Genomic DNA, 25,073 nt, shown 5'->3' with positions numbered 1-25,073 from the left:
TGACTCTCTATTTTCATGTATTGTTTTCAGTCTTTTTAGCCTGAAAAGATCATGTTCTTCATTGGGGTTTTTATAATCTAGCTTTTAATACTTTGGCAAGCATGTTTGACCTATTCCTTCAGCAGCCCAGCTTGTCACTAAGTGACTCAGGATACTAGCAGTAGGCTTCCTTCCTAAATTCTCTTCTGTCTTTCCTGTTTTATATCAGGAAACCCAGCAGTGGGCTGAAGAGACAGAGGTTCACTTTGTGCTGTACTTAACGGTCTATAAGTAGACTACATTTCTTGGAAAAGATTGAACAGAAGCTATGTCTAATAGTCAGAATAGAGGTGTATCAGTTTCCTGAGGCTGCCATAATGAAGTATCATAAATTGAGTGGTTTAAAAACTACATGAATTTATTTTCTCACAGTTGAGGAGGGTGAAAGCTTGAAATTAAAATGTCAGTGAGGACATGCTTTCTCTGAAAGCTCCGGAGGAGAAACCTTCCTTGCGTCTTCCAGCTACTGGTGGCTGATGGCAAGATAACTCCAATCTCTGCCTTAGTTTTCACGTAGTCTTCACTATGTCTCTCTGTGCCCCTATATCTAAATGCTCTTCTTTTTATAAGGAAACCAGTCATACTAGACTTAGGACCACCCTGATCCACTGCGATTCCATAATAATTTCATCTGCAAAGATTTTATTTCCAACTAAGTTCACATTCCAAGTTTCCAGAATTTTGGACATGAATTTTGGCAGGATATTATTCAACCTAGTACCCAAGGTAATTAATAGCAGGTGTTCCTGGCACAGAATTTACACCAGGAGTAATTTAAACAAATTATTTTCTGAGTGACATTACTCAGATAAATCCTCCAAATAGAATAGCTTGCATACTGCCATCATCTTGTTTTTATTTTGTATCCATACATTTATATTACTGAGTTGGAAATGCCTTATATTTTGCTAATCACAATGAAGGCTAAATTTAGAATAAAGAATTTGATACTGGTTGTTCTACTTTCACACACTAGTGAAATTTATTGACTTGCTTTATTAAATGTATATTGGGTGCCTACTATTAATACCAATTACTGTTCTAGGTGTTGAATTTACAGCAATGAGGCAAATGAAGTCTCTGCCTCATGGATATGAAAACATAAGTGATGTGAAGTAAATAGTGATGGGAAGTGTTGTGCTAGTTGAGATGGCATCTAAATAGAGACCTGAATACAATGAGATGATCAGCCATGTATATATTTGGGAGCAGAGTATTCCAGGTAAAGAAGAGATTGCAATGGTATGGCCTAAGCATCTTAAGGCAGTAAAGTTTAAAGAAGAACAGATACGGAATTAGCATGATTTGAGTATATTTTTAAAAATTACTGTGGCTGCTACCTGGAAAATTGACTGTTAAGAAAGCAAGTTGCAAAGGAAAGTGACCAGGTATAAGCTTATTATGTTGGTCCAGGTGAGAGGTGTTGGTGATTTAGGCAAAGAGTTAGAAATGGTGAGAAGTGACTGGTTCTGGATATATTTTACATTTGGAATCACAGGGGATGTATTGTATTGTGAGTTTTGAGATAGAGAAATATTGGAAAAGAATCCTTAGAGTTTTAGGCCTGAACAGCCAGAAGAATGGAAATTACATACAGTAAGATAGAAAAGCTATAGGCGAAACAGATTTGTGAGAAAAAAAAGCAAAAAATTCAGTTGTGACAATGTCAAATAGATGTCAAGTTAGGTGGTTTGATGTATCAGCTTAGAGCTCAGGTTGAAGCTAGAGGTCGAAATTTAGATGTTGTCAGCCTTTATATGGCATTTCAAGTAATTAGCTGGCATTTTGATGTTTCCAAAATGTATAAATATATTGAATATTGTAAATAATATTCCCATTCAGTCATCATCAAATATTTATAACTTATTTTCTAGATCCAAGCATTGTTCTATGCCCTGAGAATGTGGCTGTGATAGTAGATGTTTAAAATAGAAATAAAGAACATTAGATAATTTCTAGGTCTCTGTTAAATGGGACTTCAAGTATTGCAGTAGTCTCACCCAGTTTAGCACTAATATATTATTTCATTCTTTGATATTTAGTTTTCTTAATTAGATCAGTTAAGTTCTTTGATAGTAAAAACTATGTTTTTTTTTAATGTTACACATGGTGCTTATTACAATTAAGTATCCAAAGAATATTTATTAATAATTAAATAATAATTTTAATTGTTCAGTCAGTAATATTTTTGTCTGAATGATCTTTGTCATTAGCATGGATTGATTATACAGATAAGTTATCTAAGGAGAGTATTAACTGGTTCTATTCTCCAACTCTAATTTTAAAGATTTTATTTTATTCACTTTCAATAGTGTCTTTATTTCCTAACATTAATTTGCAGCCAGATTCTACTGCAACTGAAAGAGCAATTGCCAGACTGGCAGTACATCCGCTTCTGAAGAAAAAGATAGATGTCCTAAAAGGTATGAATTAAGTGACTTTTAAGCAATGTACTTAATGTATATGTAGACTTTGGATAATGGCTATCACTTACTTTAAATATTTTTATGGTTCTTTTAACCTCAAGGATTATTATAAATGTAATTTTCTTTCACATATTTACCAAGGTAAAAGGTTTCTGAAAATACAGAAAGTATCTATGATCTCTGATGAAAAACCAAATCTGTATTTTTTAATAAATTCCTAATATATGAATATATAATATATATGGTTTTATATATAATATATACATGATAAAGATGAATAGTTTTTTTAAATACTGACATAACTCATTACTTTTGGTTTTGCCATTTAGTCACATAATTTTCATTTATATGCATTTATTATAAAATATTTATAAAATGAAATGTTTTTGTCACATCTTACATTGATTTTTATATCTGTAAGCACAATTTATAATACTCAATCCGTTATTACTATAGAAATTAAAGTTGCCATTTCCTTTTATTTATTTGTGTTCTGTGAGGTTTTTACTGTTCTTTGTAACTCCAAGACATAAGGAAAGGATTTTCTTTTAATTTTCACAATTTAAAATGAATACGTCTGAGCATATCATATGTTAGATTTGTTTGTTTGTTTTTGTTTTTTGATTTTTTTTGAGATGGAGTCTCGCCCTGTCACCCAGGCTGGAGTGCAGTGGCGCAGTCTACTGCTTACTGCAACCTCTGCTTACTGCAACCTCCGCCTCCCGGGTTCAAGCAGTTCTCTGCCTCAGCTTCCCGACTATCTGGGATTACAGGCACACACCATCACGCCCGGCTAATTTTTGTATTTTTAGTAGAGATGGGATTTCACCATATTGGACAGGGTGGTCTTGAACTTCTGACCTCCTGATCCACCTGCCTCAGCCTCCCAAAGTGCTGGAATTACAGGCGTGAGCCACTATGTTTGGTTTTTAAGAAGTTGAAAGATTTTTTTGTGAATTCAGACCCATTATATGTACTTTATATCCATTCCAATTGCCCTCTTAGATCTTTTCAAATAATTTTTAAAATAGTCTTCTAAAACAGTCATGTTTCATATGTTTCCCTGCTAAAATAAATCATGCATTGTTTCTGTTGCAGCTGCTGTCCAAGCCTTTAAGGATGCAAGACAAAATGTTGCTGAAGTTGAGTCATCAAAGAATACTTCAGAGGACAATCATTCTAAGAATACTTTGTATTCAAATGATAATGGAAATAATTCACAGCATGAAGGAACTATTATCAGTGAGCAAAAAGTGAAAGAAACCAAAATACTGGCAAAGAAACCAACAAATAATTCAAAGGAAAAAATAACCAAGGTAGAACATGGAGCTAAAGCTGTGACTATTCAAAATTCTCCATCAAAGCCTTCAGAAAAAAATTCTGTAGTTTCCCGAGAGTCCCAGAAGACACCTCCTGACGCAACACTGAAAACACTAAGTCAAACCAAAAAAACCAAAAGATCTGATAGCTCACTCTGTGGTAACAGTGATGGCGGAGAAGAATCATGTGAAGAGGAGAGGGAGTATTTTGATGATAGCACAGAAGAAAGGTTTTACAAACAATCTTCCATGTCTGAAGATAGCGATAGTGGTGATGACTTTTTCATTGGGAAAGTCAGACGGACACGAAAGAAGGAAAGTAGTCGTCATTATTCAGTTAAGGAACAAAAACCACTCGAAAAAGTATTACTTAAAGAAGATAGAGGTGAAACTCATGGGGATACAAGAAATGACACAGCCAAGCCAAATACAGAAACCAGAAAGTTGGAATCAGTGTTTTTCCACTCTTTATCTGGATCTAAAAGCTCTAGAAGGTAAGATTCTTTTTCCTATTCTGAAATAATAATTAGTTTCTTTTTAAAAAGCTAGAAATACCTACTTGCCCATATGTGAAGAGACTATAATTCTAGTTTGTACAACCCATCCTGTTTTTAGACTTGGCCTTCTCCAAGGTTTTAGTGGGATATTAGGTATAGATACACATATGGCAAAATAATCATTAATTCTTTTTTTAAATGCTAGAAATATCTACATGTTCATACATGAAGAGATTATAATTCTAGTTTATACAACCCATCCTATTTTTAGACCTGGCCCTCTCCAATGTTATAGTGGGATATTAGGTACAGATATACATATGGCAATGCCACATTTGTCCAGTTTCATCAAAAAACAAGATGCTGTAGCCAAATAATATTCAGGCTAATTTAATTTTATTCCTTTATTTATCAAAGTTTTGAAATTTTGAAATCCTTTTTAGTGAAAAACTTTTGAAAATATTTTATATATCTTTTTAAACAGAAATTTCTGAAAAGAATATGGTGTTTTTTCATGATGACCCAGGACCATTATTGTAAACATCAATCATTTTACTGTATAATCCCATTTAGACATTAGAAGACCATGGTTAGCTAATTTCTTCAGTAACAGCTATAAACTGTTTTGCATTTATTTACAAGTCTGGGATAGTCTTTACTGAAAGAGAAAAATGTGATATAAAAAATTTTCAAAAATGTCACAGTATGGCAAAGACATAAAAATGTGTGGAGCATTGAAATAAGTAAAATATTTACTTATATTTTCCAAACTTGCCTCAAAAGCTGCATTTTTTTCCTATTTGAAAATGGCATACCAGGGCCAGGCGCGGTGGATCACGAGGTCAAGAGATTGAGACATCCTGGTCAACATGGTGAAACCCCGTCTCTACTAAAAATACAAAAAATTAGCTGGGCACGGTGGCGCGTGCCTGTAATCCCAGCTACTTAGGAGGCTGAGGCAGGAGAATTGCCTGAGCCCAGGAGGCGGAGGTTGCCGTGAGCCGAGATCTCCATTGCACTCCAGCCTGGGTAACAAGAGCGAAACTCCATCTCAAAGAAAAAAAAAGAAAGAAAGAAAATGGCATACCACAAAGTGTAAATCCTTTTTTTTTTGGTTGGGGGGGGGAAGACATAGTCTCCCTCTGTCACCCAGGCTGGAGTGCAGTGGTGTGATCACTGCAACCTATGCCTACCTTGTTCAAGCAATTCTCCTGTCTCAGCCTACTGAGTAGCTGGGACACAACATCCACCACCACGCCTGGCTAATTTTTGTTTTTGATTTTTTCAGTAGAGATTGAGTTTCACCATATTGGCCAGGCTGGTCTCAAACTCCTGATCTTGTAATCCACTTGCCTCAGCTTCCCAAAGTGCTGGGATTACAGGCATGAGCCACCACGGCCAGCCAAAATGTAAATGTTAGTTTTTGTTAGAAATTCTTTATCAAGATAGTCCCCAAGAGTAAAGGCAAAGTAACCAAGATAAGATATTTTCTTTTCAAACAGAATTCTCTTTAAGGGTGATGAGAGAAATAGGTCCTCATGTGTCTGTAGTAGCATTGGATTCTAACAAACTTTTGTTTGATATAGCTAAAACCTGGGGCTTTCATAATTATTTCATTGTTTGCTGGTGTGACTAAGGAGTATAATAGCCTTTGAATTAGTTTCATCATCAGTTTTGTTATGTTCTTAAGATCAGAGGATTTATTTTTTTAAAGTCATAATGGTGTTTTTCTTCTTTTAGAAATTACAAAGAACAGGCTCCAAAAACCAGATCCGTAGGTATGTATTCACAGTTGCCTGACCTCCATATACAATTAAGCTATGTTTTGCCAAAGTGAAAGAATGAAAAATTGTGATTGCTTAATATAGCCTGAATGAATGATGTACCCACAGAAATATTAACAGAGCATCTTATAATTATCAGTATAATTTTTTGTGTTTGGTTTTCTTTTTTTTCTGTGTCCTGCCAGAGGGAAAGATATAGACAAAGTTTATCAGGAAATATTATGTCTATTTAACTTATCTCAAATTAACACATTTTTAAGTAAACTATGTAAGTTATATCTGAATTATTAGTGATCTAATTACTAATGCCATTCCATTAAACATTGAATAACAAGTATATTACTTTCTTGGGTAAGAGTATAATCAGAATATTTTCAGATTAATTCATAACAATTCTAAGTTTAACATATTTGGGTACACCAACTTCTTACACAATCTCAGACTTTCACTGACTTAACAGCAAAAATTCATTTCTCATTTACATCACAGTCCACTTGATGAATTAGAGAGGTACTTTTTTACATAGTCATTTAAGAATCAGGTTTCTTCCATCTTTTGGCTCCTTACTCCTCCAGGTTCCAAGTATTCTCTATTTGCCAATAGAAGGGATGGAGTACATGGAGAATTTTGTAGGTTTTTATGAGCCAGGCCTGAAAGTAGCAAAAGTCAGTTCTGTTCACATTATCATTAACCCAAATTCAGTCACATGACCCCATCTAGCAACAAAGGAGCTAAGAAATGTAGTCTTACTATATATCTAGGAGAAAAGAGGAAGTGGAATTTCGTGAACACATAAACTTTTCTGCTAGTGACAGTTCTCTCTGTCACCAGATGCTTATTTCACGTTTCCTCCTACACAGAGCACACTGACCTCCTTCCCAAGGAAGCCAACCCGAAATCACATCCAGTCACTGCATCCAGCTCAAAGTCCAGGATCACTGGTGATACAGTACTTTTCATCAAATCTCATGGGTGGGATTCCTCAAAGTTTGGTGACTTTCGTACCAAAAAGAAATTCATACCATGATATACCACATATAGAGTAGCAGAAAAGGGATAAGGTAATGACAATAAAAACTCTTGATTTGTTAAGTGAAAGATGGAAGGCACACAACAGATATACTACCTGAAATTCTGCTAAGCAAAGATTACGAAGGCTCTGAGAGGAACCTCCTTATCCATTGTTCTTGGTCCTGTCTAGGAAGGGTCTTTGTTTCATGGCTACTTCTGAAGTGGGTATTTAACATAATCTCTTTGGAGTTTGCCCCAAGTCACTGGTACAGATATAAAGTGATGAAAATTTGTACAAAGTTCAACAGAGGCTTTTTTCCATCCCAGGTTTGTGATTTCTTTCATTGTATACTTCCTCAAAAACTCAGTGGATTTCTGACCTCTGTTTCCCTCAGTCCATCTGTCAGCTAGCTGCTGTACTGGAAATTCTTTCCTAGAGCTAGTTCTCAAACTTGTATTTATGTTTGATTGTGTTTTGTTTTGTTTTTCCCACTCCCACTCGCATTCAGCATCAATTGCATTGAGAATTATCAGGTTTGGATGGGAATTGCAGCCCTACATTTAGTCATATTGTAGCCATACATCAAGTCTTATCTCTGCTCTAGGGCTGAGTTGCTGTGGACCTTTATTACTTAAAACTTTTCTTAGTCTTATAGCCTACTGTTTGGGAATCCAAGGATTTTCTAAACATTGAGTTCCCAAATATCTGGATTCTTTCTGTTCCGTCTGTTCCCTTTTATATAGTATATTGTCAAGGACCGCCAGTAATATACTGATACTTTCTTTCCCACCGGTTACCTTTGTACTGCAAACTCCATAGGCTTGTGGCCTACTTGCCAAGTAATCACTGATAACAGCTTTCCCTATTTCTTTGGCACATAGGTTTCCTTACTTCCCATTCTCAGATATCTATTTCCTTGCTACCTACCACTGAACTGCTAAACCAATGCCAAATTTTTATGTTACTGAAATGTTACTTCAGAGTACCAATTTTAGTATTATTCATAGTAGACTACCTGCTATAACAAGTAACTACTAAATCTCAGTGTTTTGTCATCCATCAGTCTGTCTGCCCCTCAGAGTTTTATTCTATCTTGTGCCTCTTCCCTCCTCTGGATCCTCTTCATTCATCAGTGATAGAGAAGTAATGGAAGATTGAAGGTGAGGTTTTTATGGTTCAGGCCTTTTACTCACATTTTATTAGCCATAATTCAGCCATGGGACGTCACATAACTGCAGCAAGAATGGAAAATATATTCTAATTGTATGCCCAAAAAAGGAAGATAATACAGGATTTGGCAGAAACACATCAGTATGCCCCATTTTTACCATATATTCACAAACATAGGGTAACTGTAAATATAAGACATACCTACATTTTCACAGTGAGAATATCCAAGTAAAGGGTTTTTTTTGTGCTTAGTTTGTATGCTTAAAATATTTACGAGTTTATTTACATTTACAATTCTAATTTATGTAATATATAAAATAATATATTCATTTAGAAATACTGCTTTATTGAAATCTCAGTTTTCATGAAATCTTTTTTTAAACTTTTCATCACTAGAGCCACTCTTTGAACATTATAACAGATTTCTAGAGCACATGTGATTTGTGTAAGATAAGGGATGTTTTGATTTCTGTCTACATAATGTTTTGTAAATATCCCAAACTATACACTGGTTTATATAAAATATTTTGTTTTCCTAAAGAGGTCTTTAAAAAGCTTCTGACAATGATGTCTAACTTGCAGCAGAGAAATCACATACTCCTAAGACTGATTAATAAGCCTATATTAAGTTTTTTGCCTTTCTTTTTCTTTCTGATTACTTAAAATGTGCATTGATTTATGTCTTTTCATGCTAGTGTATCTTCTCCAAATAAGACTTGGTTCAAAATATGTAAAGTGATAATATACTGTAAGGACTAGTGTACAAGTTGCCACCTTTGTATCTGGAGAATAACATTACAACTAATAAAGAATTGTGTCTTATATTCTTGAGTAGACTTAGTAATTTTCCTTCTAATAACAACTTTTGGTTCGGTAACAGACAGGAGTGAAATAAGTAAACACTATCAGTATTGTCGGACCCAGTGGAGTGTCTTAGCTGAGATGTGAATTTTCTAGCTACATCTGCTTCATGAGCACAGATATCATAAGCTAAAGATGCTCCTTTGAAAATACCAGATGCCTTTCTTTTTTCTATGCTAGTACAACAATGAGATTTCTTTCTTTATGTTATTATAAATAAGACAGCATGGCATAAATTAAGAGGCACTCAATAAGTATCTAATTATAAGGGATAGAAAGCATGTGTGTCATAGGCTCAAAATAAAGGGATGGAGGAAGATTTACCAAGCAAATAGAGAGGAAAAAAGAGCAGGGGTTGTAATCCTAGTCTCTGACAAAACAGTCTTTAAACGAACAAGGATCAAGAGTCAAAGAAGGACATTACATAATGGTAAAGGCATCAATGCAACAAGAAGAGCCAACTATCCTAACTGTATATGCACCTGATACAGGAGCACCCAGATACATAAAGCAAGTTCTTAATGACCTACAAAAAGACTTTAGACTCCCACACAATAATAGTGGGAGAATTTAACACCCACTATCAATACTAGACAGATCAATGAGACAGAATTAATAAGGATATCCAGGACTTGAACTCAGATCTGGACCAAGCGGACCTAATAGAGATCTACAGAACTCGCCATCCCAAAACCACAGAATATACATTCTTCTCAGCACCACATTGCACTTATTCTAAAATTGACCACATAATTGGAATTAAAACACCCCTCAGCAAATGCAAAAGAACGGAAATCATAATAGCCTCTCAGACCACAGTGCAATCAAATTAGAACTCTGGGTTAAGAAACTCACTCAAAACCTCACAACTACATGGAAACTAAACAACCTGCTCCTAAATGACTACTGAATAATGAAATGAAGGCAGAAATAAAGATGTTCTTCAAAACCAATGAGAACAAAGTTACAGTGTACCAGAATCTCTGGGACACATTTAAAGCAGTGTCTAGAGGGAATTTTATACCATTAAATGCCCACAAGAGAAGCAAGGAAAGATATAAAATCAACACCCTAATTTCACAATTAAAAGAACTAGAAGAGCAAGATCAAACAAATTCAAAAGCTAGCAGAAGGCAAGAAATAACTAAGATCAAAACAGAATTAAAGGAGATGGAGACACAAAAAAATCCTTCAAAAACTCAGTAAATCCAAAAGCTGTTTTTTTTTTAAATAAAATAGATAAACCACTAGCCAGACTAATTTAATAAAGAGAGAAGATTCAAAATAGAAGCAATAAAAAATGATAAAGGGGATATCACCACCAATCCCACAGAAATACAAACTACCACCAGAGATTACTACAACCCTCTATGCAAATGAGCCAGTAAATCTAGAAGAAATGGATAAATTCCTGGACACTTACATCCTCCCAAGACTAAACCAGGAAGATGTTGAATTCCTGAATAAACCAATAATGAAGTCTGAAGTAGAGGCAGCAGTTAATAGTCTACCAACCAAAAAAAGTACAGGACCAGATGGGTTCACAGCCAAATTCTACCAGAAATACAAAGAGGAGCTGATACCATTCCTTCTGAAACGATTCTAAACAATACAAAAAGAGGGAATACTCCCTAACTCGTTTCATGAGACCAACATCATCCTGATACCAAAACCTGGCAGAGATGCAACTAAAAAAGAAAATTTCAGGCCAATATCCATGATGAACATTGACATAAAAATCTTCAATAATAATACTGGCAAACTCAATCCAACAGCACATCAAAAAGCTTATCCATCATGATCAAGTTGGCTTCATCCCTCGGATGCAAGGCTGGTTCAACATCTGCAAATCATAAACATAATCCATCACATAAACAGAACCAAAGACAAAAACCACATGATTATCTCAATAGATGCAGAGAAGGCCTTTGACAAAATTCAACAGCTCTTTATGCTAAAAGCTTTCTAGAAACTAGGTATTGATGGATCATATCTCAAAATAATAAGAGCTGCTTATGACAAACCCACATCCAATATCATACTGAATGGGCAAAAACTGGAAGCGTTCACTTTGAAAACTGGCACAAGACAAGGATGCCCTCTTTCACCACTCCTATTCAACATAGTATTGGAAGTTCTGGCTAGGGCCATCAGGCAAGAGAAAGAAATAAAGCCTATCCAAATAGGAAGAAAGGGCATCAAATTGTCCCTGTTTGGAGATGACATGATTGTGTATTTAGAACACCCCATCGTCTTAGCCCAAAATCTCCTTAAGCTGATAAGCAACTTCAGCAAAGTCTCAGGATACAAAATCAATGTGCAAAAATAGCAAGCATTCCTATACACCAATAATAGACTGAGCCAAATCATAGTGAACTCCCATTTGCAATTGCTAAAAAAAAGAATAAAATACCTAGGAATACAACTAACAAGGGATGTGAAGAACCTCTTCAAGGAGAACTATAAACCACTGTTCAAGGAAATAAGAGAGGACACAAACAGATGGAAAAACATTCCATGCTCATGGTTAGAAAGAATCAATCTCATTGATGACCAAACTGCCCAAAGTAATTTAGAGATTCAATGCTATCCCCATCAAGCTACCAAAGACTTTCTTCACAGAATTGGGAAAAACCACCTTAAACTTCAAATAGAACCAAAAAGAGCTCGCATAGCCAAGACAATCCTAAGCAAAGAGTACAAAGCTGGAGGCATTATGCTACCTGACCTCAAACTATATTACAAGGTGACTGTAATCAAAACAGCATGGTACTGGTACCAAAACAGATATATAGACCAATAGAACAGAACAGAGGCCTCAGAAAGAATGCTGCAAAACTACAGTCATCTGATCTTTGATCAACCTGACAAAAACAAGCAATGGGGAAAGGATCCCCTATTTAATAAATGGTGTTGGGAAAACTGGCTTGCCATATGCAGAAAGCTGAAACTGGATCCCTTCCTTACACCTTATACAAAAGTTAACTCTAGATGAATTAAAGACTTAAACATGAGGCCTAACACCATAAAAACTCTAGAAGAAAACCTAGGCAATACCATTCAGGACATAAGCATGGGCAAGGACCTCATGACTAAAATACCAAAAGCAATGACAACAAAAGCCAAAATAGACAAATGGAATCTAATGAAACTTAAGAGCTTCTGCACAGCAAGAAAAACTATCAATAAAGTGATCCAGCAACCAAAACAATGGGAAAATATGTTTACAATCTACCCGACTGACAAAGGGCTAATATCCAGAATCTACGGAAAACTTAAACAAATTTACAAGAAAAAAACAACCCCTTCAAAAAGTGGGCAAAGGATATGAACAGACACTTTTCAAAGAAGACATTTATGCAGCTGACACACATATGAAAAAAAGCTCATCATCACTGGTCATTAGAGAAATGCAAATCAAAACCACATTGAGATAAACCACCTCACACCAGTTAGAATGGCAGTCATTAAAAAAATCAGGAAACATGCTGGAGAAGATGTGGAGAAATAGGAATGCTTTTACACTGTTGGTGGGAGTATAAATTAATTCAACCACTGTGGAAGACAGTGTGGGGATTCCTCAAGGATCTAGAAATAGAAATATCATTTGACCCAGCAATCCCATTACTGGGTATATACCCAAAGGATTATAAATCATTCTGTTACAAAGACACATGCACACATATGTTCATTGTGGCACTGTTTACAATAGCAAAGACTTGGAACCAACCCAAATGCCCATCAGTGATAAACTGGATGAAGAAAATGTAGCACATATAAATGTATGCAGCCATAAAAAAAGATGAGTTCATTTCCTTTGCAGGGACATGGATGAATCTGGAAACCATCACTCTCAGCAGATTGACACAGGAACAGAAAAACACCACATGTTCTCACTCTTAAGTGTGTGTTGAACAATGAGAACACATGGACACAGGGAGGGGAACATCACACACCGGGGCCTGGGGGGTGGGGGGTTAGGGTAGGAATAGCAGAGGGAGGGGGAATTGGGGAGGGATAACATTAGGAGTAATACCTAATATAGATGACAGAGTGACCGATGCAGCAAACCACCACCATGGCATGTGTATACCTATGTGACAAACCTGCACAATCTGCACATGTACCCCAGAACTTAAAGTATAATAAATAAATTTAAGAAAAAAAAAGAAATCTTGTATTCAGAATTGACTGCTCATATGTAAATTTTCAACTTCAAACTATTCCCTGTTGGACTTCAGTTTTAAATTGTGAAATATTCCATTTAAGAAATCAAAATTTTGTTTTTTTAATGTTGGTTTGGAAAAGATGAAATGTACTTCTCCTGTATGCTCTTTAGGTATGTAGTTAGTTATTTTTGTTTTCTCTTCCTAGATTTTCCACAGAATGAACCTCAGATCAAGAATCATTTTAATAAAAAACTACAAAGAAAACTTGAAAATACGAAACAGCAATTGCTGCTGCCTCTTCATCCTTCATGGGAAGCAAGCAGAAGGCGAAAAGAACAGCAGTCTAACATTGCTGTGTTTCAGGGGAAGAAAATTACATTTGATGATTGATTAGTACATCTTCTGTGAACTTTTCCATCTAAAAAAAAAAAAATTAAGATAGGGTTTTACTCTGTTGCCTGGGCAACTCCTGGCATCAAGTGATCCTCCTACCTCTGCCTCCCAAAGGGCTGAGACTGCAGGTGAATGCACCACCATGCCTGGCTTTCTCAGCCCTTGCCCTGCAGCTATTACTTAAATTCATGTTTGAATAAGTCTCTTGAGAGGAATTACAGTGTTTTTGTATTTCCTTTTTTTTTGTTAAGTAAATTCAAGTTATGTTTACATAGACCTTTCACAAATCCAATATGTACTTAAGTTGATTTTTAATAATATCCCTCAGACTGTTTCCCTTATTCAGTAATTTGGGGATTATAGTGGTCTCATATTTTCTCATTAGTGCTTATCATGACATGTGCTTTACTGGTTGAGCTCTGTTGTGTCCTTAAAAATAAATGTCAATATGTATTTTTAAGTAATAATGGAAACAGGAAATCATAGCTATTTAAACCAGATCACTATTGTTAAAAATCATTCTTGTTAGCAAACTAGTAACTTTTATTATGGATGTACAGCTAATTAAATAAATATTAATTTTATTATAGTTTCAAGTGCTTATGATCATGTACTTTTTGATTCTAAAATAGTTGTCTAGGACAATTTGAGGATTCTTAATTGTATTTTAGTTACTTAAGCAAATTATTTAAATGTAGCAATACAACCAATAATTTATGTTTCACTGCATATAAATATTTTCATTAAATCAAGAATATTACCTAGTTATTTGACTATATAGTCTTATTTCAAAATGTTTGAGGAATCATAGATTCTGATTCTTAAGAACAAATTCTGAAGGTGGTAGGATTAAAAGAACATTTCCACTGATGGCTAAGCCAAGAACTATAAGATGCCTCACTGAGGAAAGGACTGCTTTACACATCACAGTACTGCTATTTAAAAGGAAAAAAGAATTTTTTTAATCCTTTCAAATGTTTCACTTTTGCTAGGAAAAATTTCAGGGTTCTTGATAAACTTAATAATGCTAATCTATGTTTCCTGCACATTAGTGCCTTTAATGGCAGAGGCGGCCATATGGTTAACGTGTATTCACAAACTCTCAAGAGTCATCTCTACTTATTTCAAGAATTTAGATAACTCAGCTGGGCATGGTGACTCATGCCTGTAATCTCAGTACTTCGGGAAGCTAAGGCAGGCAAATCCCTAGAGGCCAGGAGTTCAAGATCAGCCTGGCCAATATGGCAAAACCTCGTCTCTACTAAAAATATAAAAAATTAGCCAGGTGTGGTGGTGAGCACCTGTAATTCCAGCTACTCAGAAGGCTAAGGCATGAGAATCACTTGAACTTCGGAGGTAGAGATTGCAGTGAGCCAAGATCACACCATTGCACCCCAGTCTGGACAATACAGTGAGACTCTGTCTTAAAAAAAAAAAAGAACTTAGATAAATAGAATGATGAAATTCAAGAGATTATGCAGAGAGAAAATTACATTTCCTGTGTTGAATGCATAAATTGTTTTTGTACTTTCTTTTAAATTTTATTTTGACATAATTTCAGACTGCCAAAAAACAAAATAACAGGAAAATGTCTCTGTACCTACCCAGAGTTTGCCAGACTGTCAAGTTGGGGTCACTATCCTTCACACTGCAAAGTCCGTCCAAGACTTTTTACCCCAACTGGAAGGAGTTAGGGTCCAAGTAAAAAGTTAAGAGGGAAGAGTGTTAAGTGTGTTAGCTGTTAGTTATTAGATTTTGTTCTAAGTACTGTTGGACTTCGTTCTGGGATGCAATTAAGTTACTTAGAATCAGATTAGTCATTTTGAAGTTTGCGCTGTTAGAATGGGTCTAGAAGAATCATTAATCTAGGTCACTGGTTCTCAATTTGGAGCAATTTTCAACCCCTCCAGGCAACATTTGGCAACATCATTTGGAGATATTTCGAATAGTCAAGGGTGAGGGGTGGGAGGTGGCTACATCTAGCAGATACAGGCCAAGGATGCTGCTAAGCTGTCTATAATATATATACACAAAGAATTTTTTAGCCCAAAATTCTAACAGTGCTAAAGTTGAGAAACCCTGGTCTAGATTTCATCTGACTTCAGTACGAGGCATTACCATTTTAGGAACTCTACCTGATACTTTATCTCTTAGGAAATCTTTCTGCAGTGGCTGGTCAGAACACAAACTATACTTGGGTTTGTGTAAGGCATAGTTCCACTAACTCCTTTCTAGTATTTCGGTTTTTTCCTGGCCTTAGTGTATTCTTTGTACATCATACACTGGTTGTTCTACTGAAGACTTGAAAGAACCTTCTACAGATCTTTGGAGCACTTTTTCTGTGTATTTCCTTCCTCTAGTATTTTGCCTCACAAATTCTAACCACATTGGCTTTTCTGAACTCTGAGGTCTCTCTCTAATGTCAGTCAGGCCACTGAGATCTTTGGGGTTCTTCTCTCTGCACTACAGTTTGGAAACTTCAGGCAGTGAGCTGGTGTACTTACAGCACTCAACTCTTGTTTGTCTCTGTCAGTTCTGGTTATCCTTTGCCACCTGTTGTCCACTTTCTGAAAACTGTTGTTTGGTATACTTTGTCCAGTTTTCTAGTTTAATATAGAAGGGAAAATCTAGTCCCTGTTATTCTTTAATGGTCAAAATATAAGTCCTTCATTATTTATTTTGATGCTCAAATTCTACTTAATTTGGCCAGTGGGAGCCATGTCCTTTTGACATGTAAGTCCTTTCTCTAATAGTGAGAAAATGGATTACCATTATCGAAGATATATTTACGTATTTTGAAAGTTCACCCCTAGCGTCTGTCCGTACACAAGTTAGTTTCAAAGTTGCTAAGTGATAGCTCTGCATAACAGAAGCCTACTAGCCAAAGGGTTCAATATTTGTTTAGAGCTCTTTAAAAGTTATCTGGGGTAATAACAGCTAAAATGTCAGAGTACAAACATCCAAAAATAATTTTCTCTCTAAAAGCAATAAGAAAATTGTCTAAACTATCAGAATCAACTTTTTCAGAACTCTAGAATTAACCAAAGGCTTGCATCAATTTAAGAAGGATTTACTACAGAAAAAATATCTAAATCTTGAATCTTGAATTAAATCTTGTTAAGAATAGGGATCATTGTGAAACCTTGCTCTATTCTAATCTCCTGCTTCCTAGATTCATGGTAGTTGTGAAAACCAACAGCCCATGATCATAGTGGAAAACAGCAGCCTGGCAGCCACTGGAAGGACTTCAGAGCAAGATTGGAGTTTCTTAGACAACATTCCCTGAGAACTGTCATTATTTGACCTGCCTGATGGTTCACTGGAAAACTTGACTTGCTGTCTTTGTTTCATCTGAGTTAGAGCTTACCCAATGAGATTAGCTTTTTCCCAGAGATTGTTTTTCAGAAACATTTAAAAACACACACACACAGACATACACATATCAAGACTATCTTAGGCAGTAACAGTTGGAGTAAACAGTAAGTTAACCAAAAAGTAAGTTAAAATAGCGTCTTTAATGTCTTTTTTAAGTAAGTCTGAAGTCTGGGCTTCCTCAGGGAATTTCTGTTGGTTTTTTCTATTATTCTATTTTAACCAAAGTAACCACACTACTAAGCTTAATGAATCAGAAATGTCAATGATCATACACAACAGAGAATATAGACTTTACACATAAATAGATCAGAAAGGTCACTAAACAACTAAAAGATAGGGACTTTAATAAGTTATGATTTTTTTGGAATCAAGGAGATTATGTACGTGCATAAAGCTGTGTACACGGTCAAGAAAAGCTGAGAAGGCCCTAAACTCTCACCAGGGGCTGACCTTGAGGCAGTGCATAAGTAAGTGAAGGCTAAGGAGAAGCTGTTAACTTGGGGCTAAGTAGTAAAGTTGTGCCCCAACACAGATTCCCCAGTACAAAGAGAAGTAATGATTCCAGGCATTTAAGGAAATCTCTGTCCAGTTATTAGCACACTACTAAGCATATTAATCAGATATTTCATACACAACAAAGAATATAGACTTTACACATAAATAGTTCAGAAAGTTCGCTAAACACCAAAATATAGCAATAAGAGCAAAGCCTGGCGAGAGAAGGGAATCTGATTTACAGAGTTGTAACATTATGTTACTTAAAATGTCCAATTTTAAACAAAATTATCAGACATGCACAAAAACAAGCAAGAATGGTTCATGCACTGATGGGGGGAAAAAATGAATAGAAACTCCCTGAGGAAGCCCAAACTTCAGACTCAAAAAGACATTGAAGACACTATTTTAAATATGTTCAACCAAAGTACACTATGTCTAATAAGCTAAAAGGAAGTCTGAGAACAATGCCTCACCTAATAGAGAACATCAATAATGAGATAGAAATTATGAAGAAAAGCCCAAAACTGGCTGGGCGCGGTAGCTCACGCCTGTAATCCCAGCACTTTGGGAGGCCGAGGTGGGTGGATCACGAGGTCAAGAGATCAGGACCATCCTGGTCAACGTGGTGAAACCCCGTCTCTACTAAAAATATGAAAAATTAGCTGGGCATGGTGGCACGTGCCTGTAATCCCAGCTACTCAGGAGGCTGAGGCAGGAGAATTGCCTGAACCCAGGAGGCGGAGGTTGTGGTGAGCCGAGATCGCGCCATTGCACTCCAGCCTGGGTAACAAGAGCGAAACTCTGTCTCAAAAAAAAAAAAAAAAACAAAAAAAAAAAGCCCAAAACTAATGAACAGATTCTCAGAGATCTGTGGGAGACTTATCAGATGTACCAACACAGGCATGATGAAAGCCTCATGTCACCCAGAATTCTCACCTATAGCCATACATGCCCAAGAGAATTGAAAACATGTTCACATAAAAACTTGAATGTGAATGTTCATAGTGGCATAATAGCTTAAAAAAGAAAAAGAAGCAACCCAAACATTCATCATCTGATAATGAGTAAACAGTGTGATTTATACATACAATGGGCTGTGATTTGGGCTTATAAAGGAAAGAACTGTTGATACACACTACAACGTGGATGGATGAACCTTGAGAGCATAATGCTAACTGAAAGAAGCCAAACGCACAGTACAGTTCCACTTATATGCAATGTCCAAAATAAGTAAATCCATAGAGAACGAAAATAGATTAGTGGTTACTAGGAGCTGGGAGAGGGAAGAAGAGTGAGTGCCTGCTAATGGGTCTGACGTTTATTTTTAGAAAGATGAATGTGTTTTGGAATTGAATAGTGTTGATTGCACACCTTTGTGAACATAGAAGATCCACTGAACTACACTGTAAAAGGGTAAATATTATGTGAATATCTCAATTTTAAAAATAATATAAAGTTCCCTGGGTGAATATTGGTTTCCCTCCTCCGTTTAGTATATGTAGTACTTCATTTGAAATGTAGTGAAGTTTATATGGTTCTGACAGTATTTTATTTTAATGATTTTTCCTCCATCCATGGTAGTTTTGGTTTTTTCCTTTTATGTATGTGAAACAGCAACACTGTTCCTGAAGTCAGAGCTACACAAAATAGTATCCTCAGAGGATTAGCAACTCTCCCCTTTCCCATTGTTTGTTCTTTCCACCTCATTCCTACCCATCCCCTATAGATAATAAATCTCATTAATCCCTGGTAAATTATTTCTATGTTCCTGTTTGCACAGAGGAACAAATATATGTCTATTTTCTTATCTCCTGTTCTTTCTTACGCAAAAATTAGCATTCCCTAGATAATTACATGAACTTTGCCTTTTTCATTTAAAATACACCCTGGCAATCACTGCAGATTTGTTCATAGAGAACTTCCTCATTTAAAAAATTGTCTTATGTTACTCCACTGGGTAAATATATAAGAATTTACCAAACCACTCTTTTATCTATGGATATATGGATTATTTTTCATGTTTTGCAATTACAGTGTTGCAAAGGACATATGAAAAAGCGGTACATATTTCATGTTATTGCAGGTATATTTTCAGGGTAAATTTCTGGAAGTGAGAATGTTGTGTCAGAATGTAAATGCATATGTAGTTTTGGTTAAAAAAAAACCCCTCTGTGAAGGTTGTACCATTGTGTATGACCACTGCAGTGTACGACAGGCCTATTTTCCCATGACCTCTCTGTGACAGTAAGATGGGTGAGAAAGGTTACCTCTGTGTAATGTGGCTATGTATTGCTCACTCTTTAGCAGGATAGTTGAATGCTTTTTAATGTTTAAGGACCACTTTTATAGCAATTTTTGTGAATTTTTTATATGTTTTTTGACATTTTTCCACTGGTGAGTGTTTTTTCCCTTAATCTTTAAGATTTATTATATATTAGGGATAGTAGCCCTTTATCTGTTTTAAGTATTGCAAATACTTTTCCTAATTTGTCAGTTGTCTTGATTTTATGTTTTCTATCATGTTGCCTTTTTCTGTCATTTATTCTATCATGTAATCAGATGCATTAGTTTCTCTTTTTATTTCCTTTTCATTTTTGCAAACGGATTGAGAAAAATAGTTCAAAACCTTTCCCTGCAGTGGTTTGCTTGCTACTTCATTCGATATCAATATTGTGCTCCTGCTTTTGTTTTTCTTTCTTTTTTCCTTTTTTTCTTGAGATTGGAGTCTCACTGGAGTGCAGTGGCGCCATCTTGGCTAACCACAACCTCCCCCTCTTGGGTTCAAGCAATTCTCCCTGCCTCAGCATCCCCAGTAGTTGGGATTACAGGCACCCACCACCACACCTGGCTAATTTTTATAGTTTTAGTAGAGACAGGGGTTTCACCATGTTGGCCAGACTGGTCTCAAACTCCTGACCTCAGGTGATCCACCCATCTCAGCTGCCCAAAGTTCTGGGATTACAGCATGAGGCACCACACCCAGCTGGTGCTTCTGCTTTCTTATTTCCATTTGCCTAGAATAACTTTGAGTATTCCTTTATTTTTTGTTTTTCTTTTTTTTTTTTTTTTTTTTGAGATGGAAGCTTTTCCTCTTTTCCTGCCTCAGCCTCCTGAGTAGCTGGGATTACAGGCGTACGCCACCATGCCTGGCTAATTTTTGTATTTTTAGTACAGACAGGGTTTCACCATGTTGGCCAGGCTGGTCTCAAACTCCTGACTTCAGGTAATCCTCCTGCCTTGGCCTCCCGAAGTGCTGGGATTACAGGCATGAGCCACCATGCCCAGCCTATTTTTATCCTTTCTAAATAATTGTTTTAGGTTTGTCTCTTGAATAGAGCGTATAGTTGGTTTTTTATGAGCCAAAATGAAGATCTTTTCCATTTAGTAAGTGAAGTAAAGCCTTTCACATGTGTTGAAAGATGAATATGTTTTCTCTTAACCCTGCCAGATATTTTATGCTGTAATTATATTTATTACATTTAGTCCATTTCTCTTTATAATGTGTTTACTGTGCTATCCTTTAAAAACAAAACCTTAAATCTGGTATTTAGGAAGTTTTTGTTTCTGTTGTCATTTTGTTTATACCTTTTTTAATGCCTTTAGCACCTCCCCCCATTTTTTTATTTAGAATCTGTATTGTTCATCTTTAATGACATTCTTTAACTTTCACTTGTTGCTTAAATACTAGTTATTGACTTTCTCCTGCTTTTTTCGTTTCATGTCCCTTCTCTTCCCATTTTCAGTTGCATCATTTTTTATTCATCAGAACATGCAGCACGTAACAAACAGCATTACCATATAACCTATTGTTATTATACCTTTTTCTCACCTTAATTTTGATCTTAGATTTGCAATTAAGTACACTTAATGCTAAATTGCTGTAGTTTAAATAAAGTATATTTTCTAGCAGATTTCTTAGAAAAAAAAAAAGGACTAATGGAAAGAAGTTTTTGAGCTCTTGATGATTAAAGGTTTTTCTGTAGTTTTGATACTTAAAGAACCATGGCTAGATCTTGGGATTATTACTCTCAGTGATCTTGCCTCTCTTCCTTGTGGCAGCAAAACTCTTCGCTGTATCTTTGATAAATCTTTTCCAGGAGAGCCTCTTGACCCTTTCCCAGTTAGGAGATCTATATATCAGTCTGGGTGCAGATAGCTTTCTGTCTCTTTCCAGGGATACAGGGTTTGGGTTTTTGGTTGTTTTTGTTTTTATCTTTTACCCTTTCACAAGTCACAGTGAGTCTTCACCTGTGTCCTGAGTGACAGTGTTTGATCTCCTTCCTTCAGGTGGCTTAATAAGGCTTTTTCTTTCCATTAGGGAAAAAGGGTCCTAGTGGAGATTTGTGTCTTTCCTACAGCTGCAGCCCCTTCTCTTTCGAGCCTACATCGTCAAGAGTTTTAGCTCTTCCCTTTCTCGCAAGAGTCCAAGTGTAGGCTCATATCTATGAGCCTCAAATTGGATGCAAATTCCCCTTATGTCACCAGCTCTCAGGGCTTTATTCAGCTGCAGCAATTCATCAAAAACTAATCAAATACTTCTTACCTTCATGGCAACCCCATCTTCCTTTTGTGCTCTGTCACAAGAGAGCCAGTGCTCTTAAATCTTCCTCCTAGGAGGTGCTTGTATTTCCCTAGATCTCTGGCTGCTTGGTTTTCCGACCACCTCATCTCTTTGTTGGATTCAAGAAAAGTTATGATTTTGTAATTTTTTATTATAATTTTTTGAGTGGAAGTGATGATCATTCCAGTTTACCATATTCTATGCCTAGTTTCATTTCTATGGTATCTTTTGTGCTATGTAAGTGTTTTTATGTGACCAAAGTTATCAGTCACTTCAATTTGCCGTCTGTGTTTTATCTTATTTAAGAGAGCCTACCCTTGTTGGACAATGCAATCTGCCATAAGCCTTGTACCTCCCTGCAGGTTCTTGCTAAGTATACCAAGAGTGCAAAACCCTGTTCACCTTTTACCTGGGCCATTTTTCAGGATTTTATTTGCACTGGCAAGCTTGAAGAATGAGTAACATCTCTTCAGGACAAAAAAATCAGTCAAGTTCAGAAATTCTCTCCTACAGTGAATCTATAGGTATCAAACAATGGTCCTTTGTGTTTTCCCCATAGGGCTTGGGAGAATACAAGTATACAGGAAGGGGTTAACTCAGCTGGCCAGGGTTGTTCAAACTTTGCCAGCTCTACACATTCCCAAGATATGCCTGTCTTCCAGACTGGCCCTTGGTCAGCTCCTGAGAGATGAGCTCTGAACTAATAGTTAACCTGATAAGAGCATTTTTGTATGCATAAGGCCTTGGACCTTCTAATACCAGTTTGATCAGCTAGTTTTATATAAGTGATTTATGGTGAGTACCTATCTGTTTTCTGGGAGACTGGAGTCTGAGTAGCTGAGTTCAGACAGGTGATGTATATCTATGTGACTGACTCCCCAGTAAAAACCATAGACACCAAGGATCAGGTAAGCATCCTAGTTTGCAACACTTTGCACAAGTTGTCACACATTGTGCTCGAAGAAATAAGTACATCCTGAGAAAGGGACTGGGTCTTGGACAACTCCTGGGAGATGGTCTTTGAGCCTTTGGCAAACATGGTACCGATTTGCTCAGAGAGTTTATGTTAACAATGCAATTTATGATGAACATTTCTTTGTTCTGGGAAGCTAGAGACTTAGTAGCTGAGGTCAGTCCTGTAAGTCATTTCTGTCTATGTGACTGATCCTCTATAAAAACCTTGAGCACCAAGGCTCATGTGCGCTTCCCTGGCTGCCAACATTAGAACATGTTTTCACACATCATTTCTAGGAGTGTGTCCATATGACCCCACTGGGAGAGGTCACCTGGAAGCTTGCTGCTGTTTTGTCCTAGATTTTGCCTCATGTACCTTTTCCTTTGCTGATTGTCATCTTTATCCTTTAATCTGTGATAAATGGTGACTCCTGTGAATTTTTTTTTTTAAGACAGAGTTTTGCTTTTATTGCCCAGACTGGAGTGCAATGGCATGATCTCAGCTCTCCACAACCTCTGCCTCCCAGGTTCAGGTGATTCTCCTGCCTCAGCCTCCCAAGTAGCTGGGATTACAGGCTTGTGCCACCACCCCTAGCTAAGTTTGCATTTTTAGTAGAGACAGGTTTTATCCATGTTGATCAGGCTGGTCTCAAACTACCAACCTCAGTGGATTACAGGAAGTGGATCTGCCCACTTCCGCCCCCGCCAAAGTTCTGGGATTACAGGCATGAGCCACCACAGCTGGCCTCCAGTAGTCTTTCCAGTGAATCACTGAGGCTTTGGGTAATTTTAAGGACACACAACCCAGTGGGGAAACTGACACAAGCATCATGCTCACACTCTGCCTATTGTTTTTGCCATGACTAATAAAATCATTTGTCTCTAACCCAGGATCACTTGTCATCTGCCAGCATTTCTAAAATTGTCACAGGCTAATTTAGTGGCTTGCAGGTAGGGTAAATTCCCACTTCCCATAGAATTCTTGACATCTTCAAATTATTCTGTTTTCCTCTAGTATTTTTATAGGTATATGTTTAAATGTTTAAATGTAGCTCTTCTCTCTCTCTCTCTCTCTCTCTCTCTCTCTCTCTCTCTTCATTTTTTAAAGTCTCACTTTGTCACTCAGTTGGAGGGCAGTGGTGTAATCATAGCTCATGCAGCTATGAACTCCTGGGGTTGATGAATCCTCCTAAGTAGCTGGGATTACAGCCATATGCTAACACACCTGGCTATTCATTTTTTATTTTTATTTATTTTTTTGTGGGGGGGGGGTAGAGATGGAATCTCATCACGTAGCCCAGGCTGATCTCAAACACCTGGCCTCAAATGATCCTCCCACCTTGATCTCCCAAGGTACTGGGATTTTAGACTGAGCCTGCTTGGCCTGAATGTAACTCTTAATCCATCTGGATTTACCCCGGTGTGTTCTGGCAGAGATTGGCAATCTGCTTGATCAAACCAATTAGTGTATAGCTAATCTACATTTCCAACCCCTCTTGAAGTTAGGTTTGGGTCATGTGACTTAGGAATTGCTTAATTCTTAAGTGCAATGTGAGTGAAAACTATGTGAGCCATTTGCAGGTGTGGCCCATAAAATCTCATATCTCCCACTCATTTTTTATGTCTCAGATGGATGCCTGCCTTTTTAAGATGAAGGAACAATTATCACAATTATCAATGTAAATAACTAAGAATATCCTCCACTTAAGCCATTTGGACTTAAGTGATCATCAAACAAACATCCGTTTTGTTAAACCAATGACAGTTTGGAATTTTTTGTTATAGTACAGATACTACTATTCTGATGTAGAAATTGGTGCTAGAAAATGATACTACTATTCGGTGGGAGGAAGAAGCCCAAAAGCCCAAAATATAGGGTCTAGCACAGGGTCAGGAGGAAAATGACTACTAAGCTAAAATGACTCCAGAGCGAAAAAACTGGAGATTCATGCCATACAGTGACAAAACAATTATTAAAATGGTCATCTGCACTTTTTTGGAAGGTGGGCCACATG

The 25,073-nt window shown here is 36.7% G+C and overlaps 1 protein-coding gene across 5 annotated transcripts in view; it reads left to right on the top strand.

Moving 5' to 3' along the window:
• Positions 1-14,434, top strand: part of SRFBP1 (serum response factor binding protein 1) — a 68,950-nt gene extending 54,516 nt beyond the window's left edge. For 4 of the 5 annotated variants that reach the window (XM_008991625.5, XM_035291025.3, XM_035291024.3 and 1 more), the window contains 4 exons: positions 2,381-2,462; positions 3,564-4,278; positions 6,022-6,059; positions 13,483-14,434. In XM_008991625.5, the coding sequence (XP_008989873.3) occupies positions 2,381-2,462; positions 3,564-4,278; positions 6,022-6,059; positions 13,483-13,667 (1,020 nt within the window). In that variant the 3' untranslated portion in view covers positions 13,668-14,434. Of the gene's footprint in view, positions 1-2,380; positions 2,463-3,563; positions 4,279-6,021; positions 6,060-6,925; positions 8,238-13,482 lie in introns of those variants that run through there. The other variant, XM_078365829.1, reaches the window with a different exon arrangement.
• Positions 14,435-25,073: the final 10,639 nt, after the last annotated feature.

This window comes from Callithrix jacchus, chromosome 2 (assembly GCF_049354715.1).
Source record: "Callithrix jacchus isolate 240 chromosome 2, calJac240_pri, whole genome shotgun sequence".
Classification (NCBI taxonomy): domain Eukaryota; kingdom Metazoa; phylum Chordata; class Mammalia; order Primates; family Cebidae; genus Callithrix; species Callithrix jacchus.
This window is presented reverse-complemented; position numbering and strand designations above follow the sequence as displayed.